The sequence below is a fragment of the Hypomesus nipponensis genome, chromosome 1 (genome assembly GCF_054491055.1).
Source record: "Hypomesus nipponensis isolate SF chromosome 1, ASM5449105v1, whole genome shotgun sequence".
NCBI lineage: Eukaryota > Metazoa > Chordata > Actinopteri > Osmeriformes > Osmeridae > Hypomesus > Hypomesus nipponensis.
In genome coordinates this window covers 3,530,001-3,552,712 of record NC_140361.1, presented here as the reverse complement: position 1 = coordinate 3,552,712, position 22,712 = coordinate 3,530,001, and the positions used below count along the sequence as shown (strand labels likewise).

The 22,712-nt window shown below is 49.7% G+C and overlaps 2 protein-coding genes and 1 long non-coding RNA gene across 4 annotated transcripts in view; all 3 read left to right on the top strand.

Moving 5' to 3' along the window:
* afg2a (AAA ATPase AFG2A) overlaps window positions 1-7,119 on the top strand; it is a 62,307-nt gene extending 55,188 nt beyond the window's left edge. Inside the window, exons 17-18 of one of the 2 annotated variants that reach the window (XM_084700929.1) lie at window positions 6,472-6,563; window positions 6,656-7,119. In XM_084700929.1, coding sequence (XP_084557055.1) covers window positions 6,472-6,563; window positions 6,656-7,010 — 447 coding nt within the window. In that variant the 3' untranslated portion in view covers window positions 7,011-7,119. The remainder of the gene's footprint in view (window positions 1-6,471; window positions 6,564-6,655) is intronic. The other variant, XM_084700930.1, reaches the window with a different exon arrangement.
* A 1,087-nt stretch (window positions 7,120-8,206) lies between these two features.
* Window positions 8,207-12,540, top strand: spry1 (sprouty homolog 1, antagonist of FGF signaling (Drosophila)). Its single transcript, XM_084700928.1, has 2 exons — window positions 8,207-8,775; window positions 10,487-12,540. The coding sequence occupies exon 2, from the start codon at window positions 10,542-10,544 to the stop codon at window positions 11,604-11,606; it is 1,065 nt and encodes a 354-aa protein (XP_084557054.1). The 5' UTR covers window positions 8,207-8,775; window positions 10,487-10,541; the 3' UTR covers window positions 11,607-12,540.
* Window positions 12,541-13,390: 850 nt separating this feature from the next.
* The window catches only part of LOC146301874 (uncharacterized), a 22,485-nt gene continuing 13,163 nt past the window's right edge, over window positions 13,391-22,712 (top strand). Inside the window, exon 1 of the long non-coding RNA XR_014755240.1 lies at window positions 13,391-13,406. This is a non-coding gene — a long non-coding RNA (uncharacterized LOC146301874). The remainder of the gene's footprint in view (window positions 13,407-22,712) is intronic.

The window sequence follows — 22,712 nt, the reverse complement described above, 5'->3', positions numbered from 1 at the left end:
ACAGGCAGGCAGGCACGTAGACAGGCAGGCAGCGGAGAGAAAGGTAGTCAGACAGGAAGGCAGGGAGACAAGTGGGGGTCGGAGGTCGGGGGCTCAGGTGACGCCTCAGTCACGGCGGTCTGTCTACCTGAAGCACTGACTTTAATTACATTCCTGGGAACTGAGACTGCTGGGGGGGTGTAGTCGCTTGTTGAAATCACCTCTTCCTCCCCCCCCCCCCCACCCCCCTCCTCACAGGATACCTGCTCAGAGTGACATCTGGTTTCCAGCCCCCCCCCCCCCGCCCCCCACCCACAGACACCTTAACTGCTACTGCCCCCCACCCCCCTCCCCGTCCATCTCCTCTCCACAGAAGCAACATTTGATGCCGTAATTGCCTTGTGTTGTCACCCACATGGGAAGGCGCTCATCTACTCGTCTTACCTTGTGATCAAGCCCTGACAGGAACCTTGATGTTTCTGACTCTGCTCAGAGAGGCCTGCAGTACCTCTCGCTGCAGCCACTGTTCCGACCTGCCAGCTAGCGTTAGCTTCGCTACATGAGCTGTTTTCTAAGTTGACCCAGGTGATAAAAAAAAGTATACTTTAGAGTATTTTAAGCATATTCACATTTTCAAAAGTACGTTTTAAATATACAAAGAAAATGTATTAACTATCAAATACGCTGTTTCGTCGTAGATGTCAGAGAGATGCACCAGTCTGCGATTCCAACTGGCACTCATAGCCTATACAGGATTCTTAAGAAGCATTCAAGCTAGCGATTCAGTGCAGGTCCTACCATATTAATCGCATTGAATGCATTAGATTCCTTAAATTTTGCATATGGCTGCAATCAACATGTGAACAAAGTTCAGTCCTGACGTTTCAAAAGACTAATCAGTCCACTGCAGCTTCACGACGCAGTGGCGTCAGAAGTGACCTAAAATCGGATTGGAGGGAATGTGTATGGGTGTTTAGTCTGACAGTGGGTGTTTGTGTTGAATTGACCTTGGTCCTGAGAACAGTTGCAGCTTGTGTATTCTTACTGTGACCGGGTATTAGTTGTGACTGGCCTTCAACCTTCAGTGTAGGCATAATAGGACTGTGCTGTTTCGCTCACAATGTCTTGTGTTTGTGTTTAGTCTTGCTGTACTTAGGATGACGCGTACATAGCCAAGGACTATTCCTAGCCTAAACCACATCCAATATGAAACTAAATATAACGTGTTCCTGCAGAGAACGCTGTCATCCGAAGCATCCCGTAGAGAGGGACTGGAACCTGAAGCGTCTTCTGCAGTCAGAGGCTCTTCCACTGAGCTGTAACTGTCCCCAAAACAGAAAGATGGAGAGAAACTCACGTCCACACACATTTACACATGCATGCATACAACCCACATGTACACACAACTTACACACAGACAACACACACTCATACCCCCCCCCCCCCCGACACACACACACGCACATGAAGGGCAAACAGACAGGGGCCGGATCAGAGCAGCGCTATGTCAGCTCCACTCCCCCCCAGAGCAGTGTAGGCTTGTTTACTAAACATGCCATCCCTCCTTCCCAGGACTGGAGAGAATGTGCCGCTTTCATTCCGCTGATTAACGGGCAAGGACAAATATGCCCTTAAAAGCCAGGCCCTGTTTTCCCCCCAACACTGCACTGCAGGGCTCATGCCTTCATGCAGGTGCTATCTTACCCCAAATGCCTCCTGCTCTCCAGCCTCCCTAGCCTCCTCCTCCCCTCTCCCCAGCCTCCCTCTCCCCAGCCTCCTCCTCCCCTCTCCCCAGCCTCCCTCTCCCCAGCCTCCCTCTCCCCAGCCTCCTCCTCCCCTCTCCCCAGCCTCCCTCTCCCCAGCCTCCTCCTCCCCTCTCCCCAGCCTCCCTCTCCCCAGCCTCCCTCTCCCCAGCCTCCCTCTCCCCAGCCTCCCTCTCCCCAGCCTCCCTCTCCCCAGCCTCCCTCTCCCCAGCCTCCTCCTCCCTTCTCCCCAGCCTCCCTCTCCCCAGCCTCCCTCTCCCCAGCCTCCCTCTCCCCAGCCTCCCTCTCCCCAGCCTCCCTCTCCCCAGCCTCCCTCTCCCCAGCCTCCTCCTCCCCTCTCCCCAGCCTCCCTCTCCCCAGCCTCCTCCTCCCCTCTCCCCAGCCTCCCTCTCCCCAGCCTCCTCCTCCCCTCTCCCCAGCCTCCCTCTCCCCAGCCTCCCTCTCCCCAGCCTCTCTCTCCCCAGCCTCCCTCTCCCCTTTCCCCAGCCTCTCTCTATCCTCTCCCCAGCCTCTCTCCCCAGCCTCCCTCTCCCCAGCCTCTCTCTATCCTCTCCCCAGCCTCCCTCTCCCCAGCCTCCCTCTCCCCAGCCTCCCTCTCCGCTTTCCCCAGAATCTCTCTATCCTCTCCCCAGCCTCCCTCACCCCAGCCTCCCTCTCCCCTTTCCCCAGCCTCTCTCTATCCTCTCCCCAGCCTCTCTCCCCAGCCTCCCTCTCCCCAGCCTCCCTCTCCGCTTTCCCCAGAATCTCTCTATCCACTCCCCAGCCTCTCTCCCCAGCCTGAGATGTCGTTGCACCATGCCTCCCAGCTGAGAGGTGACTTTGCACTGTCACTGGTAAATGCAGACCATTCCTTGACTCTGGGAATACTGTTATTATCAACTAAATATGCACTTCTGATCATTGATCTTCTGCTGTACTTTGTGAATGCATTACTTGCATGTTGCTTTTGATAACAGCGTCTGCTAAAATGAATAAAGTGTAGTATGTCATGGAGGAGGTTCTGGGTAGGTAGATGCCTCCATGCACCGAAAAAAACTAAGCTTCAAAGGGAGGTCTAGTTTCTGTCCAAAGATGGTTCCTGCCGGCTTCTTCAACCTGTCTGGCCCACACTGCAGAGAACCAGCAAGCAACAACCAAGTAAATCAACCGTGTTTTCTACGGAATCTGAATTCCTCCGACAGATTCCTGCCAAGAACCTCCACCTTCACTCCTCAGACTCTCTTTTTATGGTTGTGTGCCATGTTTCCATTCTGCACCCCCCCCCGTCACCCCCCTTAACCAGCCGCCCCCTCTTGCCTTGTAATCTTAAAGAGGTTTCACATGGGACTGTGGTCTGGCCTTGTTGTACTTGGCAGCATCCTGTCACTGTAGACACTTCCTCTTTGCCTTTTTTTTCCAAGGATGAAACGTTTTTATTTCTGTCCGGGGCCCTGGCCCCATGCCGTTTGATTTGTATATTATTTAATTTCCTCTCTGAAAATTGGATGCAGTGTGGCTTTCTCCTGGAGGGTAGGGGGGGGGGGGGGGGGGGGGCGGGGCAGGAGGATGCAGTCAATATTTTGGCGTTAACTTAAGAGCCCTACTAGGAGCCAATATCATCACTAGAGCTGGATCACAGCCTGATTATAAGAGGCCGCAGGCATAGAGAGAGTGTGTGTGTTTTGTTGTCAGTGTGTGTGGTGTGTTTGTGTTTGCATGTATACCTGTGCATGTAGGTCGAAGTGTGTGTGTGTGTTAGTAAGAGTATGTTTGAGTATATAAATGTGAGAGTTTGTGCAGTGTGTGTGGCCTGCTGCAAAGAAAAAGTATATTGGTGCGTGTGTTTGAGAGAGAGCGCTTGTGTACTTCCACACACTCGTGTCTGGCTTCATGTGTGCCAGAGAGCAGGCCTGGGTTAGGGTCAGGGTCATGGCTGGTGTAGTAGCCTAGCCAGGGCTGATGTAGCCTAGCCAGGCTACTGATGTAGCCTAGCCAGGCTACTGATGTAGCCTAGCCAGGCTACTGTTGTAACCTAGCCAGGCTACTGTTGTAACCTAGCCAGGCTACTGTTGTAGCCTAGCCAGGCTACTGTTGTAGCCTAGCCAGGCTACTGATGTAGCCTAGCCAGGCTACTGTTGTAGCCTAGCCAGGCTGGTATAGCCGGCTAATGAGCCAGCCTCCAGCTCTGGGAAAAACACTGATGTCATCCCCTGTTAAACAACCTCTCTGCCAAGATCTTCTGTGCTGCACCAGGGCCCACTGTGGAAGACAGGCCTTCCTGGTCCCTCCGCTTCCCTAATGACTCTGCCTGCCCCTTCCAATGAAAGAACCAACAAAGAACTGACCTCAATGTGACTAGCGACCTGCAGGAACGTATCATTATGGTGTTCCACTGACTGCACCCTACCCTCGCTTCTTACCGTCGGGGAAATATGATGACAGACGCTCAGTGGCCTGCACAATCATTTCTTCAAATTGTGCGTGCATGCGTGTGTGCTTGTGTGCGTGTGTGTGTCTGTGAGTGTCAGAGCTCATTGGTCTGGGGTTGGGCAGCGCAGATAAAAGCAGCGAGGAGCGAGTGGAAACAAGCGTGTGGTCGGAGCAGGAGGAGACGGCAGCGTTTCAGGAGTGTGTCCACCCCACTCCTGCGTCCTGCCTGAATCACTGCGGTCCAGGCTGCTCCCGGGACAGCACTGTGGTCATTTGACTGGCAGAAGGATTGTGTAGGATCCCTCCATAACGGGACTGGGTGTAGCTTGTCTGCTAAATCAAAACATCATTATTACTCCAGTTGAGCTCTATGATGGGTCTATCGAAAAGGTCTGCAAGTTATTCACGTTGCATGAGATGCCGCGAAACTATTTTTGAGGTACGAAAAACTACCACTGTGTGCGAGGCTTCCGGTTACCTTGTGGTAATTTGTCACACTAACACTTTGACTTTATTTTCTTTTACGTTTCATTAATTAGACGTGTTTAAATCAGTCCCTCGCCCCGCCACATGGTGAAACACCTCCCAATTTTTTGCGCCCCTTTTTTCGCTCCCACTTCACGACGGCTGCTGCCCGCCAGGTCCCCACACAAGCCACTTCACCCTCCCAGCCCTCCAGCCCCTCCGTATATTTAAGTGATTGCTGACATAATTTATGAAGGGAATGAAAAATAAGGTCTGCATTGCAATAAAACCTCGATCCATAACTTAGGCGGCCTGCCACAAGCTTGGCCCCCTTGGTTTCTGTGCGTCTGCAGTTTCCTGCGAGGGGCCCTCTTCAGGGGGGCTGTTCGCTGGCTCCAGGCTGCACATGCCTCCACGTTTACAAACAAACGGGCTGTTTTGCTCGGCCTGTTTACCGTGTGCTATTCCAGAAAGCCACAAAGGCAAACATGCACCGAAAACACTGGAGGGTTCTCACCTCACTGCCCTCTTAAAGAAGGAGGAGGTGTGTGTGTGTGTGTGTGTGTGTGTGTGTGTGTGTGTGTGTGTGTGTGTGTGTGTGTGTGTGTGTGTGTGTGTGTGTGTGTGTGTGTGTGTGTGTGTGTGTGTGTGTGTGTGTGTGTGTGTGTGTGTGTGTGTGTGTGTGTGTGTGTGTGTGTGTGTGTGACTGGGTGGGGGGTAGAGGAGTAAACAACGAAATAATTTGCAGTTGAGTCATGGGATTGAGGCCCATGTCCCTGCTGTCCAGGGAAAAAGTTTACGAAGTCCACAATGATTGTATTTGTTTGCGTACATGATACATGGAAACATAATACTAAATACATACTTAATAATCTGAGTGACGCAAAAACCTCAGAAACATCAGCCAGAGTTTTTGTTTTCTGTCTGAATCATGTTGTTCAGTTGCTCTAACACAAAGCTGAATATGATGTCCTGACATCTGTGCAACACCTGCCATGGCTACGTAGCTCGCCCGCCCGCCTGCCCGCACACCTCACCCTCCCCATTCTCTTCTCCAGCCAGTTCTTCAGCTTGTCCCTTCAGGATCAAACCACAGATTGACATGAAAGACACAGTTGTCCTCATTGTTTTTACTCTGCTCAGCCCTTGGGTCAGAGGAATTACGTTGCCATCCTTGCCGGAACTGGAAAGGTTTGCCTAAGTGGGATATCAGTTTCCTCTCTTCTGGTTGACTGTGAAAAAACGTACAGGACAGAGAGGAAGACTGCGAGACAGTGAGAGAAGAAGGGAGAGGGAGGAAACCAGAGAAAGAGAGTACGAAGATAACTCGCAAACCTTTGAAAGATTATACCAATACATATATTAATACAATACTCCCAAATATTACCAACTTCGTCATGCAAAACCTCTGCACGTGTCACTTGTTCACAAACTCTGACCGACTAGACTTGTCAGGTCGGCCATTTTGTCGGCAGCCTCCATTGAGCGATGAGCTCAACAGGAACTGGCCTCCCACTTCTCTCGTCTCCTCAACGGTTTCTGCTAGTCAGCCAACACTGTACATTAACATTACACTAACCACATAGCAGCTACCTATAGTCAGAACGTTGTGTGTCGAGGCAAGCTAATTGCAGGGTTAGGGTTAGTCTGTGCAGTGTCGGTCTGGGAACGGGGGAGTTCACCAAGGGAATGTGTGAGCTCACCGTCCATGTGACTCCCTTTACCCAGCCTGAAATACATTCAGAGCATTTGCAAGCCATTGCAGGTAACAGTATTCTGCTGTGAAGAGAGGCGCCCGTTCTCAGTTGGCCCCCACCCCTCCAGAACCCAGGTGTGTGTGTGTGTGTGTGTATAGGTCTGGTTCGGGAGTCGGGTGGCTGAGCGGTTAGGGAGTCGGGCAAGGCACTTCACCCTACTTGCCTCGGGGGGGATGTCCCTGTACTTACTGTAAGTCTCTCTGGATAAGAGCGTCTGCTAAATGACTAAATGTACATGTGTCCAACGTGTCTGAGTGCCTGTCTGTGTGTCTCCTGTCTCAGATCACAGCAGTGTGCCGGGAGGCGGCCCTCCAGGCCCTGCAGGAAGACATCACAGCTCAGAGCATCGCGGCCGGACACTTCCACAGGGCTCTGCAGGCCGTCACGCCCAGGGTCCCGGACGCTCTCATCCAGTCCTACGTCAACTACCAGCAGCAGCGAGGCCTGCGTCTCTTCTGATGTCCCTGGGGAAGAAGGCCAACCTGGAGGACTGTTCAGGACGGAGCGGAGAAGTGTCTCTGTGTTACTGTGGACACCAGCCAAGGAATGTGACTGTGATAGGAAGGAGATTCTTCTCCTTTGTTGCTTTCTAAGGCTCCTCTGTCAGTGTTTAGTATCTTTATCTTTTGATTATTAATTTAGATATTATAATTTTTGGGACTGATGGGGGATTTGAAATGCCCAGGTTGTGCATTTTGTAGATGTGAGGATTTGATAATGTAATAAATAATGTAGTAAATATGCTATTTAATGTGTTTTGTTCATCTTTTGTTGTAGTAAAGATTAATGACTAAAATGTATCCGAGATACATTGACCGCTTTTTTTAACGCTTTTTTAATTCCACTGTAATTATTTAATGACAATAATTGTACTATAAAAAAAGCAGCACAAAATGGGCTGGAGCCTATTTAACCTTAATGAAACGTTTCCTCGCTTGTATAAATATATTGCATTCAACAGAGAATAACAGGCATGGCTAGAATATTGATTGCGACGTTGAAAAATCTGTTAAATCTTTGAAATGGTTAGATTTCCGATCACACTTCTGACCGTGGAAGAGTTTCTCTGCGACAGGCTTTCACAGGGAGGACTAGCTATATCATCCATTTCAGTAAACTGCCCTTTTTATGTCAAGTCAAAACATCGCAGAGCAATAAGGATGCGATTTATCAGTTCCTTAACTGTACTCGTTTTTTTTGACGACTCTGTTGGCCCGATGTGACATTGGGGTCATTCATCTATTGATTTTTCCATTTGAAAGGGATAAATTGACTTTGTATTGAACTTCCTTTTCTCATGGATCCGGATGTAGCGCATCCGCGACACCAATCAAACCAGACAGTCAAGAACGGGGGGGGGGGGGGGGGACTCTTTCCCCTCGCTCGCGGGGTGCCTTTTTCTTAAGGTCGTTCTCAAATTACATGCGCACGGTGAAATCTGAAAAGCTCCCTGTTGTCTATCCTCTGCCGTCTAACACATAATTTCACTATTTTATCTGTATACATCGAGATTTTAACATGCATTGCAGCAATACATAGCTTCATCGTTTAATCTGAAGATATTTTAAGGTAGAACAAAAGGCTAATCTTGAGTTTCACGGAAACGTGGTTTGGCGTAACGTGTCAAACTCGTGGATCTATGTCTGCGTTAGCTCTCAGTCTTATCTGTAGGCTGAGAGATATGGTGTTTGTTAACCACAAGAACGGAAATGAGTTTTCCCTCTGGTAGGCTTTTTGTGGAGCGTTCCACCTTAAGTACTGCACACATCTCTGTCGCCCGGCCTTCCACATCTGCCCAATGAATTAAGAGCGGATGCGATGTATCCTTTTTCAGTGAACTGAATGGCCAATGGCAGTTGGCTTGTCGAGCAAACACTGAGCCCTACATTCCCATTCATTCAGTGTTAGACAGTGCTGCAGCTTTGGAGAGAGCACGAACGAGACAAGGGTTTGCTTTGAGCGTTAGACAACACGACATAACTCGCGCCTTTCTACAGATACGCGAAGGGAGGCTCTTGGATATATCAGTATTTGTCTGCATTTCGAATTTGTTTGCACAAAGAAACTGAAGTCATTTTAATCACGATCGCTATTCTGCTACCGGACTAACCTGGGTTTCTTGTCTACAAATCGGCCTCAAGTGCGCAACTCTAACACTGTCTTACATCTAGCCTCTATCGTGGATTTACTGTTTCTGGAACAGATTGATGTAACTGCGTGTTTAAAACATCAACATTTAGCCTAAAAGGATTAACGGAAAGAAGATAAAGCCTCACATTTTTTTGGAATTAACATTGTGCATTATGAACGTTATCTGCTTTTAAGTTAGTCTGGACGATTTCCTTGGATGGAGTTCTGGTATAATGGTTGATGGATTCGACGTTATGGATGGTTGCATTTAGGTGCGTATTTCCCTCAATGTTTTTAAAACGTTTGCTATAATCATGTCTTTGGTTTCGAAATTATTCACTTGTCTAGAAAACCATTTGCATTTAAGTAATATAACTTGGACAAAAAGTAGCCTAAAATAGTCCCAGGTTTAAAACTCCGAGTCTGTACATGTTTTGGCATCATTTGCACGAAATGAACTGGTGACTTTGTGTCGAGATAGGTGGCCTCGTGAATTCGCATCTGGTGCTTACATTGATCGCAAGTTGGCAATATCTTTTATGATGTTTGCGTCCGGATCCTACGCTGTCTGCCATACCGGAGGCTAGTCGTCCCTCGGAATAGAACCGGGGTGGTGGTGGGGGGGGGGGGGGGGGGGGGGGTTGATTTGTCAGGGAATACTCTCACGCGCAACTAACAAACACCCCTCCCCCACGGCGGTTGTTTTCATTCACAAGTTTTCCCAGCTAATACGATTCATCCGACCTCAGATCTTACGATTGATATCCTAGCACACTCTGGGGTCCATCACATTGGCCTCCGCTTTTTTTTTTGCGTTCCAAAAAAAGACGAATCACTTCTATAATTGAATTCGTTCACTTAAATTTCAGAAAAATGCATATTTACGTCCCGTTTGACGCGCAATAAAAGCTCCCGTTTTATGTCGGCAGGAAACCTAGTTTGTGGCCGACGGACGACCCAAAGTAGCCAAGCTTGGGCTTTCGAAGCAGAGAGTTGCATAGGCCTGTTTTAAAAACAGGTTGCCTACTATCTTATAAAGCAAGTTGTAGTATGTGCGTGTAGATTAAATTGCATTTGTTTAATTGCGTGATTTCAGCAGTTGCATTTGAGAATTCGTTTGTCCAGTGAGTTTAATTTCTACATGCAGCAGCACGACCTAAATTAATGTTCATATAAAGTCCAACATTTTGTATGATTCTGCTTGAGCCAAACAGCTATTCTCGTAGCCTATAAAGTTCTTGGCTTCGGGTTTGAAGTTAACTGTCAGAATATCGTGTTTTTTTATCATGACCTTAGCTTTTTACCCCATTGTTAAAGCATTTCCTTGAAATCGCTTCTGGTGTCGTAATAGAATACAAATTCTAGTCTCCTTTAGTCCGCTTGGATCGTGTCCTCGTGTCGTCGCCGAGGCGTATTTGAATGTTAACTAGTCATACAAATGTAAATGAGGAGGGGAAGTATTTGTAGGCTACTGAAGTTTGGATGTGTGCGTATTGAGGAAGGTACAAAAAGTCTCGTTAATAGGCAACTTTTCCCGGGTTGCCTCTCTGCAAGGGTTCAAATGTGTCATATTGTGAGGGAAGTTGATGTTTAAGAAACGTGAGGTTTTTGGGGGGGATTCGCTTGAAGATTTAAAAAGTAGTATCATTCGCGTGTTGGAGAATTTAGCAGGTTTTTGCATAACAAAACACATTTCATATGGTAACTACACAGCTAACACATTTGATATTTGTGCTACATTTAGTCCTTTGGCAACTGCTTCTGTCTGAGCATCCAGTCACTTTACTTAAATGCACTCCTATCATTTCTGTTGGATATAATGAATACATCCACAACGCGTTACCAGTTCATGAGACCAGAGTTACCAGTTTGCTTTCTTTAAGTAACATTTACGATGTCGGTTATAGTGATTAAAAACACATAACCTTTCATTACGAAAGTCATCCCTCGACCTGCTCTGACAGTGCCCCCTCCCCCCCGCAGGTTCTCCGATGCATGCCAAGTCCACGGTGAATGTCGGAAGTGGTGATCCCCCCAGATGGAGCTCCAAAGTCAACATGGCCCTGGCCGTTCATTACTGGTGATCCAGCAGTCTCCCCTGGAGGGCCGGCAGAGGTCTGAGCTGGACCGGGAGCTCCAGCATGCCGCTATCCTCTCCCTGGACCAGATCAAGGCCATCCGCTCCAGCAACGAGTACAGCGAGGGTCCGTCCGTGGTCCGCCGCCCCCCCGCCCCCCGCATGGCCCCCCGGCCTGAGAAACAAGAGCGGACTCACGAGGTGATCCTCGTCAACGTCAACAACAACAACTACGATCACCGTCCGTCCGCGCTGCACCATCCCAGCGGGGTGCTGCTGGTTTCCGGGGGCCCGTCCTACGGAGGCTCCCGGGCCCCCGGCCTCAGCCGCTCCACCAGCACCGGCAGTGCGGCCAGCTCTGGGAGTAACAGCAGCGCCTCCTCGGAGCAGGGCCTCCTGGCCCGCTCCCCGCCCTCCAGGCCCGGCTTGGCCCTCGCCCAGCACCACCACAGAGCCGAGCGGGCAGTCAGGACTCAGCCCCAGGCCAAGGGCCTCCTCCTCCCCCCCCAGCCGGGCCTACACCCCCTGGAGGCCCCGCTCAAGCCCTCGGGGAAGGGGAAGCAGGACTTGCTGGACGGGCTGGGGACGGACGGCCACCAGTTCATCTGCGAGCGCTGCGGGAAGTGCAAGTGTGGCGACTGCACGGCGCCGCGCACGCTGCCCTCCTGCCTGGCCTGCAGCGGACAGTGCCTGTGCTCCGCGGAGAGCGTGCTGGAGCACGGCACCTGCATGTGTATGGTGAAGGGCATCTTCTACCACTGCTCCAACGACGACCAGGGGGACTCGTGCGCCGACCAGCCCTGCTCGCTGTCGCGCTCGCTCTGCTGCTCGCGTTTCCTCTGCATGGGATTAATGTCGGTACTCTTCCCCTGTCTGCTGTGTTACCCGCCCATCAAGGGCTGCCTGAAAGCCTGTCAAGGCTGCTACGACCGGGTCAACAGGCCTGGGTGCAGATGCAAGAACTCTAACACTGTGTACTGCAAACTGGAGAGCTGGTCGCCTCAGGCCCAGGGAAAACCTTCCTGATCCTGGGGGACTAGTCGTGTGTTCCTGGGGGAGGGGAGATGAGGGGGGGCGCGGGGGCATGGAGCCCAAACAACCCAACCCACCCACCTCCTCCACCACCACCTTCTCCTCCCATATGGACCTGATAATGGTTATGCTGATAATAATAGTCACTATCGATGTTTATCAAACATTTGAAGCCCCTGCCTCCCCTGCACCAGTGCAGTCCTGAGAGGAGCTTGGGGAGCGATGAAAACCACTCATTCGTTTGTTTGTTTTTTGTTTCTTTTGCAACAGGATCATGTTTTACAGACCAGTGTTTGCCTTAACTGTTTCTTTGTCTCTGTTGAGCTACACATTAACACTCATGTACATCTGGCATGTTCCTGTCAGCTAAGCAGGGGATCCCCGGGGCTTTAAGCTACAAGTAAGAACCGCCCCGTACCAGATCTGTGAAGGACTCTCTCTCTAGATGATATGTAGCTGTTACCTTGTACGCATGGCAACCAGGACTGTTGGATCACCTAACCGCTACCACACAAAGATCCTGGTGGGCTCGGTTTCCTGTGAGTTGTGTTGAGGAAAACCTGTCCCTGTCATGGTTGTTGTGATGGACTCTTCCGGTTCCTGTTCCAGCTCAACATTCTCAACTCTCTCCTCTGGCTTGTCCTACTTTTTTTCGGTTTTTATTTTGGTTTTGTAAATTGTATGCTCAAATTCATGAGAGGAATTCTGGCTATTTTTTAAAAGAAATGTCTGTTAAAACATTCTTTGTTGTAAAAAAAAATATTTATTATGTGAAGCTCTATTATTTTATGATATTTATTGCAAAAGACAGTCTTAAATTTACTCATGTCTGAATATAACAAAATATCAATACTTACTGAAAAATTAAAGGGTGGCACAAAAGAAAAACTATGTTAACTTTAATGCAGAAAATATATTAATTAATGAAAAAAGCAACGTCTTGTGTCTTGATTTTCCATGGTTCAGTGTTTACAGAGTCTGTCTCATAACACAACTCTGTTCTCAGGTAGAACAAACTCAGGTTGACGATTGAATTCAAGACAACAGTGCATGAGCTAGACCTGCTGAACCGAAATGTTCTTTCATTTAGTTGTGGGTGTGTAATTCACGATTTTAGAACGTCAACCTTTTGAGGTCGGCTGAAACCGCTTGCAGCCAAAACATGAATGTTTACATTCTTGGAGAACGTCTTTCCCATGTTTCAGTCCTGTAACCTTGAAACCAAACAATACAGGCCATTGACTTGAGCTAGCCTAGAACCTGCTAACATCTGCCTGCCTGCGCTTGTAAAGGGTCAACACTGACAGGAAGTTACGCTGTGTCAGAATGCTGACCACAGCCTGGGGTACAAAAGAATGTTCAAGCTAATTTCCCTGGCTTCAAGATTGCTCATTCAGGATGTGCCAAACTCCCAAATGGCTTCCATCTTGTTGACCCCCTCCACCCAATGTGTGTCTGAGAATGTGGAGCCATCGTAGCAGCCACCCGGGGCCACCTGTTCAAAGATAGTAAACCCACTATCAATGCTGGGCTTTTATGGCATGGCTCTAGCACTACAGGCAACTACAGCCAGCCATGGGGCCCCTCCCCCCGCCCCACCTCCTTTTGTCAGTGAATTTATCACCCAGGACGTCCCCTGACCTCTGACCCCCCGGGGATGAGATCACCACTCTGGAAGGTGGTTGGCCGGGGCAGAAAAGCCAGGCAGGGAGGGCGGCCTCAACCAGGAAGTGTACCGGGACATTGCTAAAGCACAGGGGATTAGTTTGTAGGCAGTGGCAGAAACAACTCTGGGTGAGTGATCAACCTGGAGCTGGGACTAGCTTCAGGGCTCTGGTTAGGTACTACAGGTTTTCTATTCCTCACACTGGGAGCCGGTGTGTTATGCATCTGCTGCTCTGGTTGTTTAAAGTAAACACGGTTAGCTAGTAGTTTAGTTTTTAGAAGTTATACCTTGTTTTTGGTGCCAGTTGTTCAGCGTTGGGTCGTTTATACATAGGACAACTGGATTCTAGTTTCAAATCTAAGTTTGGCGGTTTGTTTGGTAAGGCTCTTGTTTGGCCTGCTCGGAACACTTGAGTAACAAACCACCCTTACCAAATGTGCCCTTGTTTAATGTACTTTCTTTTTTAGTTGGAATGTACCTTTTGTCTCTGTGAATAGTGAGGAGTGGATTAGCGATTTATCAATTTCCTGTTTCTTTTCAGAGCTGCAATCCGAGCCCCATTTTCTCTCCTGGCTGCTGGACAATTACTAACAATAGGAGGCCTCTTTTTCAGGTTTCTCTTCGGATACCTCTTATGGGAGCAGAGCTAACACCACATCCAGGACTCAGGACAGGAAGACCGTGTTTACTTGATATTTTCCTGCCCATTCGCCCCCCTCCTCCTCCCGCCTTCCCTAAAAAGAAACCATATCTTGTTCCACCGTTTCCAGGTCTTTCCCTAAAGCCTCTGAAAACACTTCCTTTTTTCATAACTGTCAAAATACCAGTTTTTTTTTTCTCTCTCCTCGTTTCATGGATCATACACCATGAACCAGCAGAGCCAGTGCCTGTCACAGGCTTGTATCTGCCCACGCCGTGCAGAGGGAAACATAGAAACCCTGCTCAGAGTGATTGCATGAGGTAACACCATGGCAGGAGAAGTCGGGAGTCGCTTCGCCCCCCTCACGCTTGTTTTAGTGTATATTTAGAAAGTGGAACCCGCCCACGCCGAGCTATTTGGAGTGTGAGGCTTGGCGGGGCCTCGCTCCCGAAGTCCTGGAGCTCCCTAACCCGACAGACGGAGGCTGCCAGGGCCTCAACACGCATGACTGCCCTGTGAGTCACCGTGGAACCTCCGACACACGTTCTGCTGGGGCTGGCCTTAACCAGGACTGTCTTACAGAGTCCTTAACCAGGACTGTCCTTAACCAGGACTGTCTTACAGTGTCCTTAACCAGGACTGTCCTTAATCAGGACTGTCTTATAGTGTCCTTAACTAGGACTGTCCTTAATCAGGAAAGTCTTATAGTGTCCTTAACTAGGACTGTCCTTAATCAGGACTGTCCTATACTGTCCTTACCCAGGACTGTCTTATAGTGTCCTTAACCAGGACTGTCTTATAGTGTCCTTAAGCAGGACTGTCTTATAGTGTCCTTAAGCAGGACTGTCTTATAGTGTCCTTACCCAGGACTGTCTTATAGTGTCCTTAACCAGGACTGTCTTATAGTGTCCTTAAGCAGGACTGTCTTATAGTGTACTTAAGCAGGACTGTCTTATAGTGTCCTTAAGCAGGACTGTCTTATAGTGTCCTTACCCAGGACTGTCTTATAGTGGTTCAGACAGCCGGTGAAAGAACAGCTTCTTCTATAAACAGAGGAACCCCAGACCGGTCATGTCCCTGGCTCAGCTGTCCCCCTCATCTGCTCTCCCTTACTGCCCTCACACTAGAGGAGGAGCTAGCCCTTCAGACAGAGGGGGAGTGTGTGTTTCTGGGGTGGATGACGTCCCCACACCCCCTCTTCATCATGAGTTAGGGTATTTAACGTTTTATTTGAGTACTTTTTACTTCAAAATCACTCAAATAAACTTCAACGTAACTGTCATGAAAGAAACTTAGTCTATAACAATTTTCTAGTTGTATGTCTTAGTTTAAACTTTTTTTTTTTGTTTGTAATGGGGATATTCAATGCTAATTCCATAGCACCAACCCAGCCTCCCATCCCAGAGACAGACCCTCAGTGTGTTTCCCCTGGTGTCAGGGCCTCTTCCATGTGGACTGGGCTCTCTGGACCATATGCCCCAGGGTCCACGTCCACACCAGGCCGGCGTTAAACCTTCACACATCCCGCCCTCAAGTACCATGTGGCTATGCAGTGTTACGGCCATCTGATCGCACATTCCTCTCCACGGACTCATCCTGTCCCTGCCTTTGTCCGCTGGTTTATGGACAAAGACCAGGGGGGTGAAGGAGGTGAGAGGGGGGGGGGAGGAGGAGGAGGAGAGGAAGAGACTGGGGGCATGAGGGGGGGTGGGGGTGTTAAATAGGTGGTTGACACAGCAGGGGAATCAATACACAGTCCTTAGCCATCAGTCAGAGTGATCCTTTTGTAATGAAAGGACAGGCGTTATTTTCCGAGGCGAGCGTTAATCTTGATCAATGGCTTTTGTTTCATCAATGAGATTGAGTCATCAGCAGGGCTCTTACTACTTCCTCCCAGACGAGCGCGCAGTCAGTGTGGGTACTCACACACCGATGAACCCTGGAGAGGCTGCATTCAACCAGCTAATGAAATCAATAGGACAGACTCAGCACTTGTATAACAAATGTTGCTCAAGGCAGTAGGTGGACAGCGATCGTAGGTTGTAGTAGATTATTATTAGGTAGCTTCATAAATATTAGTAAATGTAGTTTTTTCGTAGTTTGGTAGTTTTTAGTTTTCGAACCGATGACACCTTGATCTGCACTCTAACCACTGAGCTACATCCATGGAGAAACGTAGAATACATGCAGGCAGTTGCTTAGACACAACACAGTATATCTGCTGCTTTGCTTTGTCTAAATGAAGGCCAGGGTTAGTGAGTTCTAGGAAAAACAGGGATCCTAACGTCTGTGTGTGACAGTCTTGCTTGAGGACGGTCCATAATGATAAGATGGCTCCTATTCTCACAAGCCCAAGGCCTAGTTCTGTTGGAACTTTCTCCAAACCCCCCTCATGCACACAGACACACACGCACACACACACCGCCTCCTCTTTCCTTTCTTTTTCACCCTTGATATCTCAACCAAGAAAAAAAAATGCCTCCCCCAAAAAACTTCAAAAAATAAAAGGGCTTAAACCATACCATGGAGGCAGTGGCCCCTTTCAGAGGGTGTGAGTGTGAGTGTGTTTTGGAAGGGGTGTGTGAGGGTGGTGGTGGGGGGATTGTTCTCTCTTTCCTTCCCCCTTATCCTCCCTCCTGCTCTCCCCCCCCCCCTCTCTCTCTCTCTCTCTCTCTCTCTCTCTCTCTCTCTCTCTCTCTCTCCCACCCTCTCCCCCTCTCTCTCTCTCTCTCTCTCTCTCTCTCTCTCTCTCTCTCTCTCTCTCTCCCACCCTCTCCCCCTCTCTCTCTCTCTCTCTCTCTCTCTCTCTCTCTCTCCCACCCTCTCTCTCTCTCTCTCTCTCTCTCTCTCTCTCTCTCTCTCTCTCTCTCTTCTCTCTCTCCCACTCTCCCCCCCCCCCTCTCTCTCTCTCTCTCTCTCTCTCTCTCTCTCTCTCTCTCTGTCTCTGTCTCTGTCTCTGTCTCTCTCTCTCTCTCTCTCTCTCTCTCTCTCTCTCTCTCTCTCTCTCTCTCTCTCTCTCTTTCTCTCTCTCTCTCTGCATGCAGCCAGATGGTTCCCGTCTGCTGCCTTTTTTCAATTCACTTCCTCTCCTCACAGACAGGCCCCCTGCGCCCCTCCCCCACTTCCCCTTGTTCTTCTCCCCCTCCCCTCCTCCTACCCCCCCTTTCCCCCCTCCCTCCCTCCCCTCCCTCCCTCCACCCTCCTTCCTTCTCTAACGGCCTCTCTGTTATGCAGCTAGAAGTAATCTTTTATTGCCCAGTTGTTCGGAAGTGACCTCCTGGCCTTGATTAGATAGGCCCAAGTCCTATCACACAGTTGTGTTTGAGCTCCCCCCCCATCCTCTGACCCCTCAGCCCCCACCAGCCCCCCCCCCCCCCCCCCTCAGCCCCCTCCCTGCCAGGCCTCGGTGAGTCTGTGTAAGAGACAACAATGGGGGGCTTTAGTCTTGTCCGGCTCTTCTCAGCTGGGGGCGTTGGGTGGAGGTCATGCTGGATTTCTTTTTTTTTGGGGGGGGGGCGCAGAGGGAGTGGGGGGGGGGGCAAGCCAAGCCCCCTGCGATAGTTAACCTCTCAGTTGCTGGTTTGCTCACCCTTCGACCCTCAAAGCGGCCCCCTCCCCACCATCACCATCGCCGCCTTGCCCACCCACCCACCCCACCCACCCCACACGACAAGCCTCCACCAGGAGGCCCCTCCACCAGGAGGCCCCTCCACCAGGAGGCCCCTCCACCAGGAGGCCCCTCCACCAGGAGGCCCCTCCACCAGCCCAATGCTCCGCTCTCTGCTCTGTCCACAATCCACATCCTGTTGGCTTTAATTGACCCACCCTCGTCCTGCTTGTCCGCAGCCCCTCTCTTCGGGGCTTTGATCAGAGGCCTCCCGCCCCCAGGCCACTGTCAGGAGGTCAGATGGCTGTTTAGATAAGAGGCCATCTGCATGTTCAGCGTTTGCGTTTTCCAACGAATGGGATTTCACCTTGCATGATGTCTCAGCTTAGTTCTTCCTGTACGTGTGTTTATCGAACAAGTAGAAGTGCCATCTTGACAGCCTGTAACTCTCCTTATCTACCAACCTTACTCCACTGTGTTTTTTTCCAGACCAGGTTGCAAACTAAAACATGGCTGGCTGGCCTGGTTGGTTGGTTTATTCAGTTTCTGTATCAAACAGCGCTTGTGTGCTCCGGGCTATAGACAACAAAACCTGAAGCGTAAGACCAGACCTCACTCTTCTCCCTCTCTTTCCTGGCTTGTTTGTCTCCTTCCCTTATGGTACAATAAAACCATAACAAAGCCTTGGGTGTCCAGTGTCAGCCTCTGAATGCGGGCCAGCCACGTTAACAGCTGAGAAGACAGGAAGGCAACTGTGATTACCTCTATAGAGTAACTGACCTGCCACTGCTTAGCTGTCGTCCTCCGCTGCAGGCTGGCTGGATCAGTCTGCGGGGGTGGATCCCGGGGCCCCAGGTGTTTCGAACAAGCACACGGTGTTTGTGTAGAAAGATCGCTGCTAGATCTGTTCCAGTCCACCCACAGGGGGGTGGGTGGGGGGGGGGAACTCTCTCTCCCCTTTACCCCCCCCCCTCTCTCTCCTCCCTCTATCTCTCCCCCCCCCCCCCCCCCCCCCAAGGGTTTCCACCCCCAGTCCAGAGCAGGGGCTTCTGACCAGGAAGTCCCGATTCCCCCCTCTTTCCCCTGGGCTCTGCAGGACCCCAGATCAAAGAGGAGACACACAGAAAAGGCTTATCTGTTGTTGGTTTAGGGCTTACATTCAAGCACAGGGTTCTAGAGATGGACTGGGAATTATAGAGCCAGATCATAGGATCCCTGCGTTTCATCTTCCTGTGCTTTTGTTCTTCAAGGGCTTTGGAGAACCCTGGTGGTTCTACTCAGTTTTGTGCGCTTTAAGTTATACATTGGGAGTAAAAATTGATAAGCAAAAATGCCTGTTTTCCATGAAACCAGGAATGGTACTTGACCAAGTAACATAAACACCCAACAAAACCTCTTTTTTTGTTGTTTCAGACTTTATAAAACTGCTCTGAGCGTATAATTCCATTTTATACCATATCGGTTCCTTCTCACTGAACTGTACATTAACATTTAAACTCTGATAGTGGCTAGATTGAATCTCTATGTTGTCAAATGGTCTCATTCTGCCGGTGGAAACCTTAACCTACGGGGAGGCCTCTCCCTGCTTTACTTCTTATTACTCGTACGACCCAATAACACAACCCAGCTTGACTCAGCCAGCTCACACCCTCTCACACTGGGCTTCCTGTCTATCATGGGCCTCCGTCACACACTGGCAGAGCAGACAGGAATGATTGACACCTCACACTATATGTGTGTGTGTGTGTGTGTGTGTTAAATGGGAGTATACAAGACTGTTGTGAGACCACCAAGGGACATTATTCACCCTACATTCCTGAACCTGTTTGTTTCCACAAGGCCTAAGAATGGCAGAGAGAAGAAAAAAAACACATCAAAAAGGCGTTTTTTGCGACAGGCCCGGGTGTTTCTGTGTTCTGGGGTGCTGTTTCTAGAACATCTGTGGAGTATATGTGAAGGGGTTTAAACTCCTAAGATATCCTTGCCTTAGAATCTCACACCATTACTTAAGAAAACATGCGCTTTGGTGAAACAAAAGGAGTGAGAGAAGGGAGGAAAAGAAAGAGAAAGAGATAAAAGAAGAAAATAGAAAGAGACGAAAAGAGGAGAAAAAGTGAAACCAGCTGTCTGAACGTGCTTCATCTTTACGACGTCATAGGGACACAGACTTTTAAACAAGTCCAAGTTTTGCCACAATCAAACGTCCCATTTGACTTTACAGGAATATTATAGATGTTATGCGGTGGTCCTTTTGGGGGCGCGTCGGTTTACACACTTAAATATTTATGGCGTGTAGCTAGCGCAGACAACAAAGGGGTCATTAATGCTTTTCCTTCCCTGGAGGAAGAGAAAATAGCCATCCACATCAAGCCCCTTCGCGCCGTGATGCAGGTGCACATTCAGATTGAGAACCTGAGCTTGGTGAGTCTGGGGTTGATAAAGCAGCTCTCCCTCTCAGGCACTGGTGTCCGGATGAGGGTGGATGGACAGACACCAAGCAAGCCATTTTGGAAGCCATTTTCAGTTCTCAAACACTTAAGTATAACATCAAACAAAGTGTGTATTTATTGTTTGGATATGTGAACGATAGTACAGAGAGCTTCAGGTGAGTGTTTGCTTCTCAGGCTGTGGTGGGGAGCGTCGTTCCTCCTGGGTGTCACTCGAGGCCACGGGAGGAAGCCCCTGTCACTCAGAGACAACCGAACTGTCAAGATCTCTGAAGGGAAAATCTTCCAGATTACGCTAACTGATTCCTGTTGGTGTCAGGGGTCACGGAGGAGGAAGGGCCCCGGCTATTAATCTGGTGACGGGTTGTGTCAGAAGAGCCTGGAGGTTGAGGGTGCGGTTGACAGTTTAGAACACCTTCAGGTGCACATCTACCCTGCCCCCCCCTCCATCTCCAAAGGAAGGAATCTGCCTGTTGACTTGTTACATCCCCCTGCCTCTAAAGCTACATCCCCAGCCTCTGACATTATACCCCCTGCCTCTACAGCTATACTCCCTGCCTCTACAGCTATACCCCCTGCCTCTACAGCTATACCCCCTGCCTCTAAAGCTACACCCCCTGCCTCAAAAGCGTTACCCCCTGCCTCTATGTCTATACCCACTACCTCTAAGTCTACATCCCACTGCCTCAAAGGCTATATCCTTCTGCCTCTAACTCTCTACCCCCTGCCTCAAAGGAAAGGAGGAGGGGGGGTGCCTTGCTAAGAGATGGGAGCGAGAAGGGGAGGAGGGGAGGAGGGGAGGAGGGGAGGAGGGGAGGAGGGGAGGAGGGGAGGGGTGTTTGCTTGTAGACATTGAGTTTGCTAAGTCAGGCAGAAAGATGAGCAGGAAGCGAAACAGGAAGGAGAGAGCCATTGTTCAGGTGACGCGCTGAGGAGCTGTGGAGAAGGTCAGCCTGGTGGGGGTCTCACTCTCCTGGGTGACCCACTTCTCAGAGACTTTAGACACTCGCAAGTTGTGGAGGAGGAAATACTCAAAGCTCTATGACGTTAAATAAATACATCTTGAAATGTTAATGTTGCTAGTTTTTTAATGACTTGAATCAGCAGAGTAGGCTCATAACTAAAAATGTTTGCTTTCCAAACTATAAATACTTATTTAGTAACATTTCTAATAATGATATACACATTTTAATTTGAAAAATAAAGGTTGCATAAACTACCATATAACTACACAGCATTACCTATAACAACATTGTAACAACACTTTACATTAAGGTCACATTAACTACCATGTAACAACATAGCAAAACCTATAGTAACAGCAATGTAATGACATAAGAAATGTTATACAAAACCTGATAAACTTTATATCACCTAACATACGGGAGTGGTTTGAAGCTGTCTCCAGGCTCAGGGGGTCTGGTGTGGTATGCTGCAACGCTACATCTGTTCACCAGTTCTGGAACGTTCTCCTGGCCTGGCCCTGTCTGTGCTGACTGAAGATCAGCCAGATAACACTATCTCCTGACCAATCAAACGCTTGGATCCCCACCTCATCCCACAGGTGGGCCCGTTGGACAGAAAGCTTTCATTAGCAGCCAACCAATCAGAGGACATCCAGGTGAACCGAGGAGGGGTCAGACTGGGTTTCTGGGAGATGAAACGAGGAGATGAAACGATGGGTGATGTGGATCACATTCAGCTTCTGTATCAGTTCAGCTATGAAAATCTTCTGATTAGGTTCATTGGTGTACAGAGCTTACAGTTGCCGTGTGGGAATTGTTTGATCCTATTCTAAGCCATGTAGCCTAGCTAATTGTTTTGAAAGAAAATAGTCAACTGAGAACTGTAAAAGCGAGGATGAAAACAAACCTACTGTCAAGTTAGCTTTGGTCTTGATACATTAAGCTGTGTTTTGAATAGCCGTTGATATGTGACACTTCTGTGGCAGTCTGGTTCCATGTCGTCTGTTGGGACAGAACAGGCTCTCAGCTCCCTCCCTCCCTCCCTCCCTCCCTCCCTCCCTCCCTCCCTCCCTCCCTCCCTCCCTCCCTCCCTCCCTCCCTCCCTCCCTCCCTCCCTCCCTCCCTCCCTCCCTCCCTCCCTCCCTCCCTCCCTCCCTCCCTCCCTCCCTCCCTCCCTCCCTCCCTCCCCCCTCCCCCCCCCCCCTCCCTCCCTCCCTCCCCCCTCCCCCCCCCCCCCTCCCTCCCTCCGGTCTCTCCTGATTGTGTGAGGACGAAGTAGATTCCGGTCTTCTCTAATCTAGCCTGTTTCTAAACGACCCTCTCTCAAATAAACGAGAGCCCATCTGACACACATGCTTCCACTTTCCGCCGTGGCCTCCCATTCGCTTCATTGGTATAATTTCTCCTTCATGAGGCTGTGTTTCAGCCCGCAGGCCACAGGTAATGTAAAGCATTCCCCCCTCCCAGATTGTGGGTCCACGCCACGGCTACTAGGAAGTGAAAGAGCCTCGATTGCAGTAGTTTCCTAGTCTGTGTGCTCAGAGATCCTATTACTGCATTTAGGTCAGGGCAATTGGTGTCATTACTCACAGGCAACTTCCTCTGTGGAGTAATGAATTAGCTCAAGCTATTTGGCTGCATGATTGCTGTTGCCAGGGGAGACGAGTATGAAGAGAAGGATAATTATGGTATGTATTGTGATCGGACGTGTGGATTGTCTCGGTGCGTTGTTAAGTGTCATGTTCCGTGGGGTGGCCCCGGCTGATGTGGAGGAG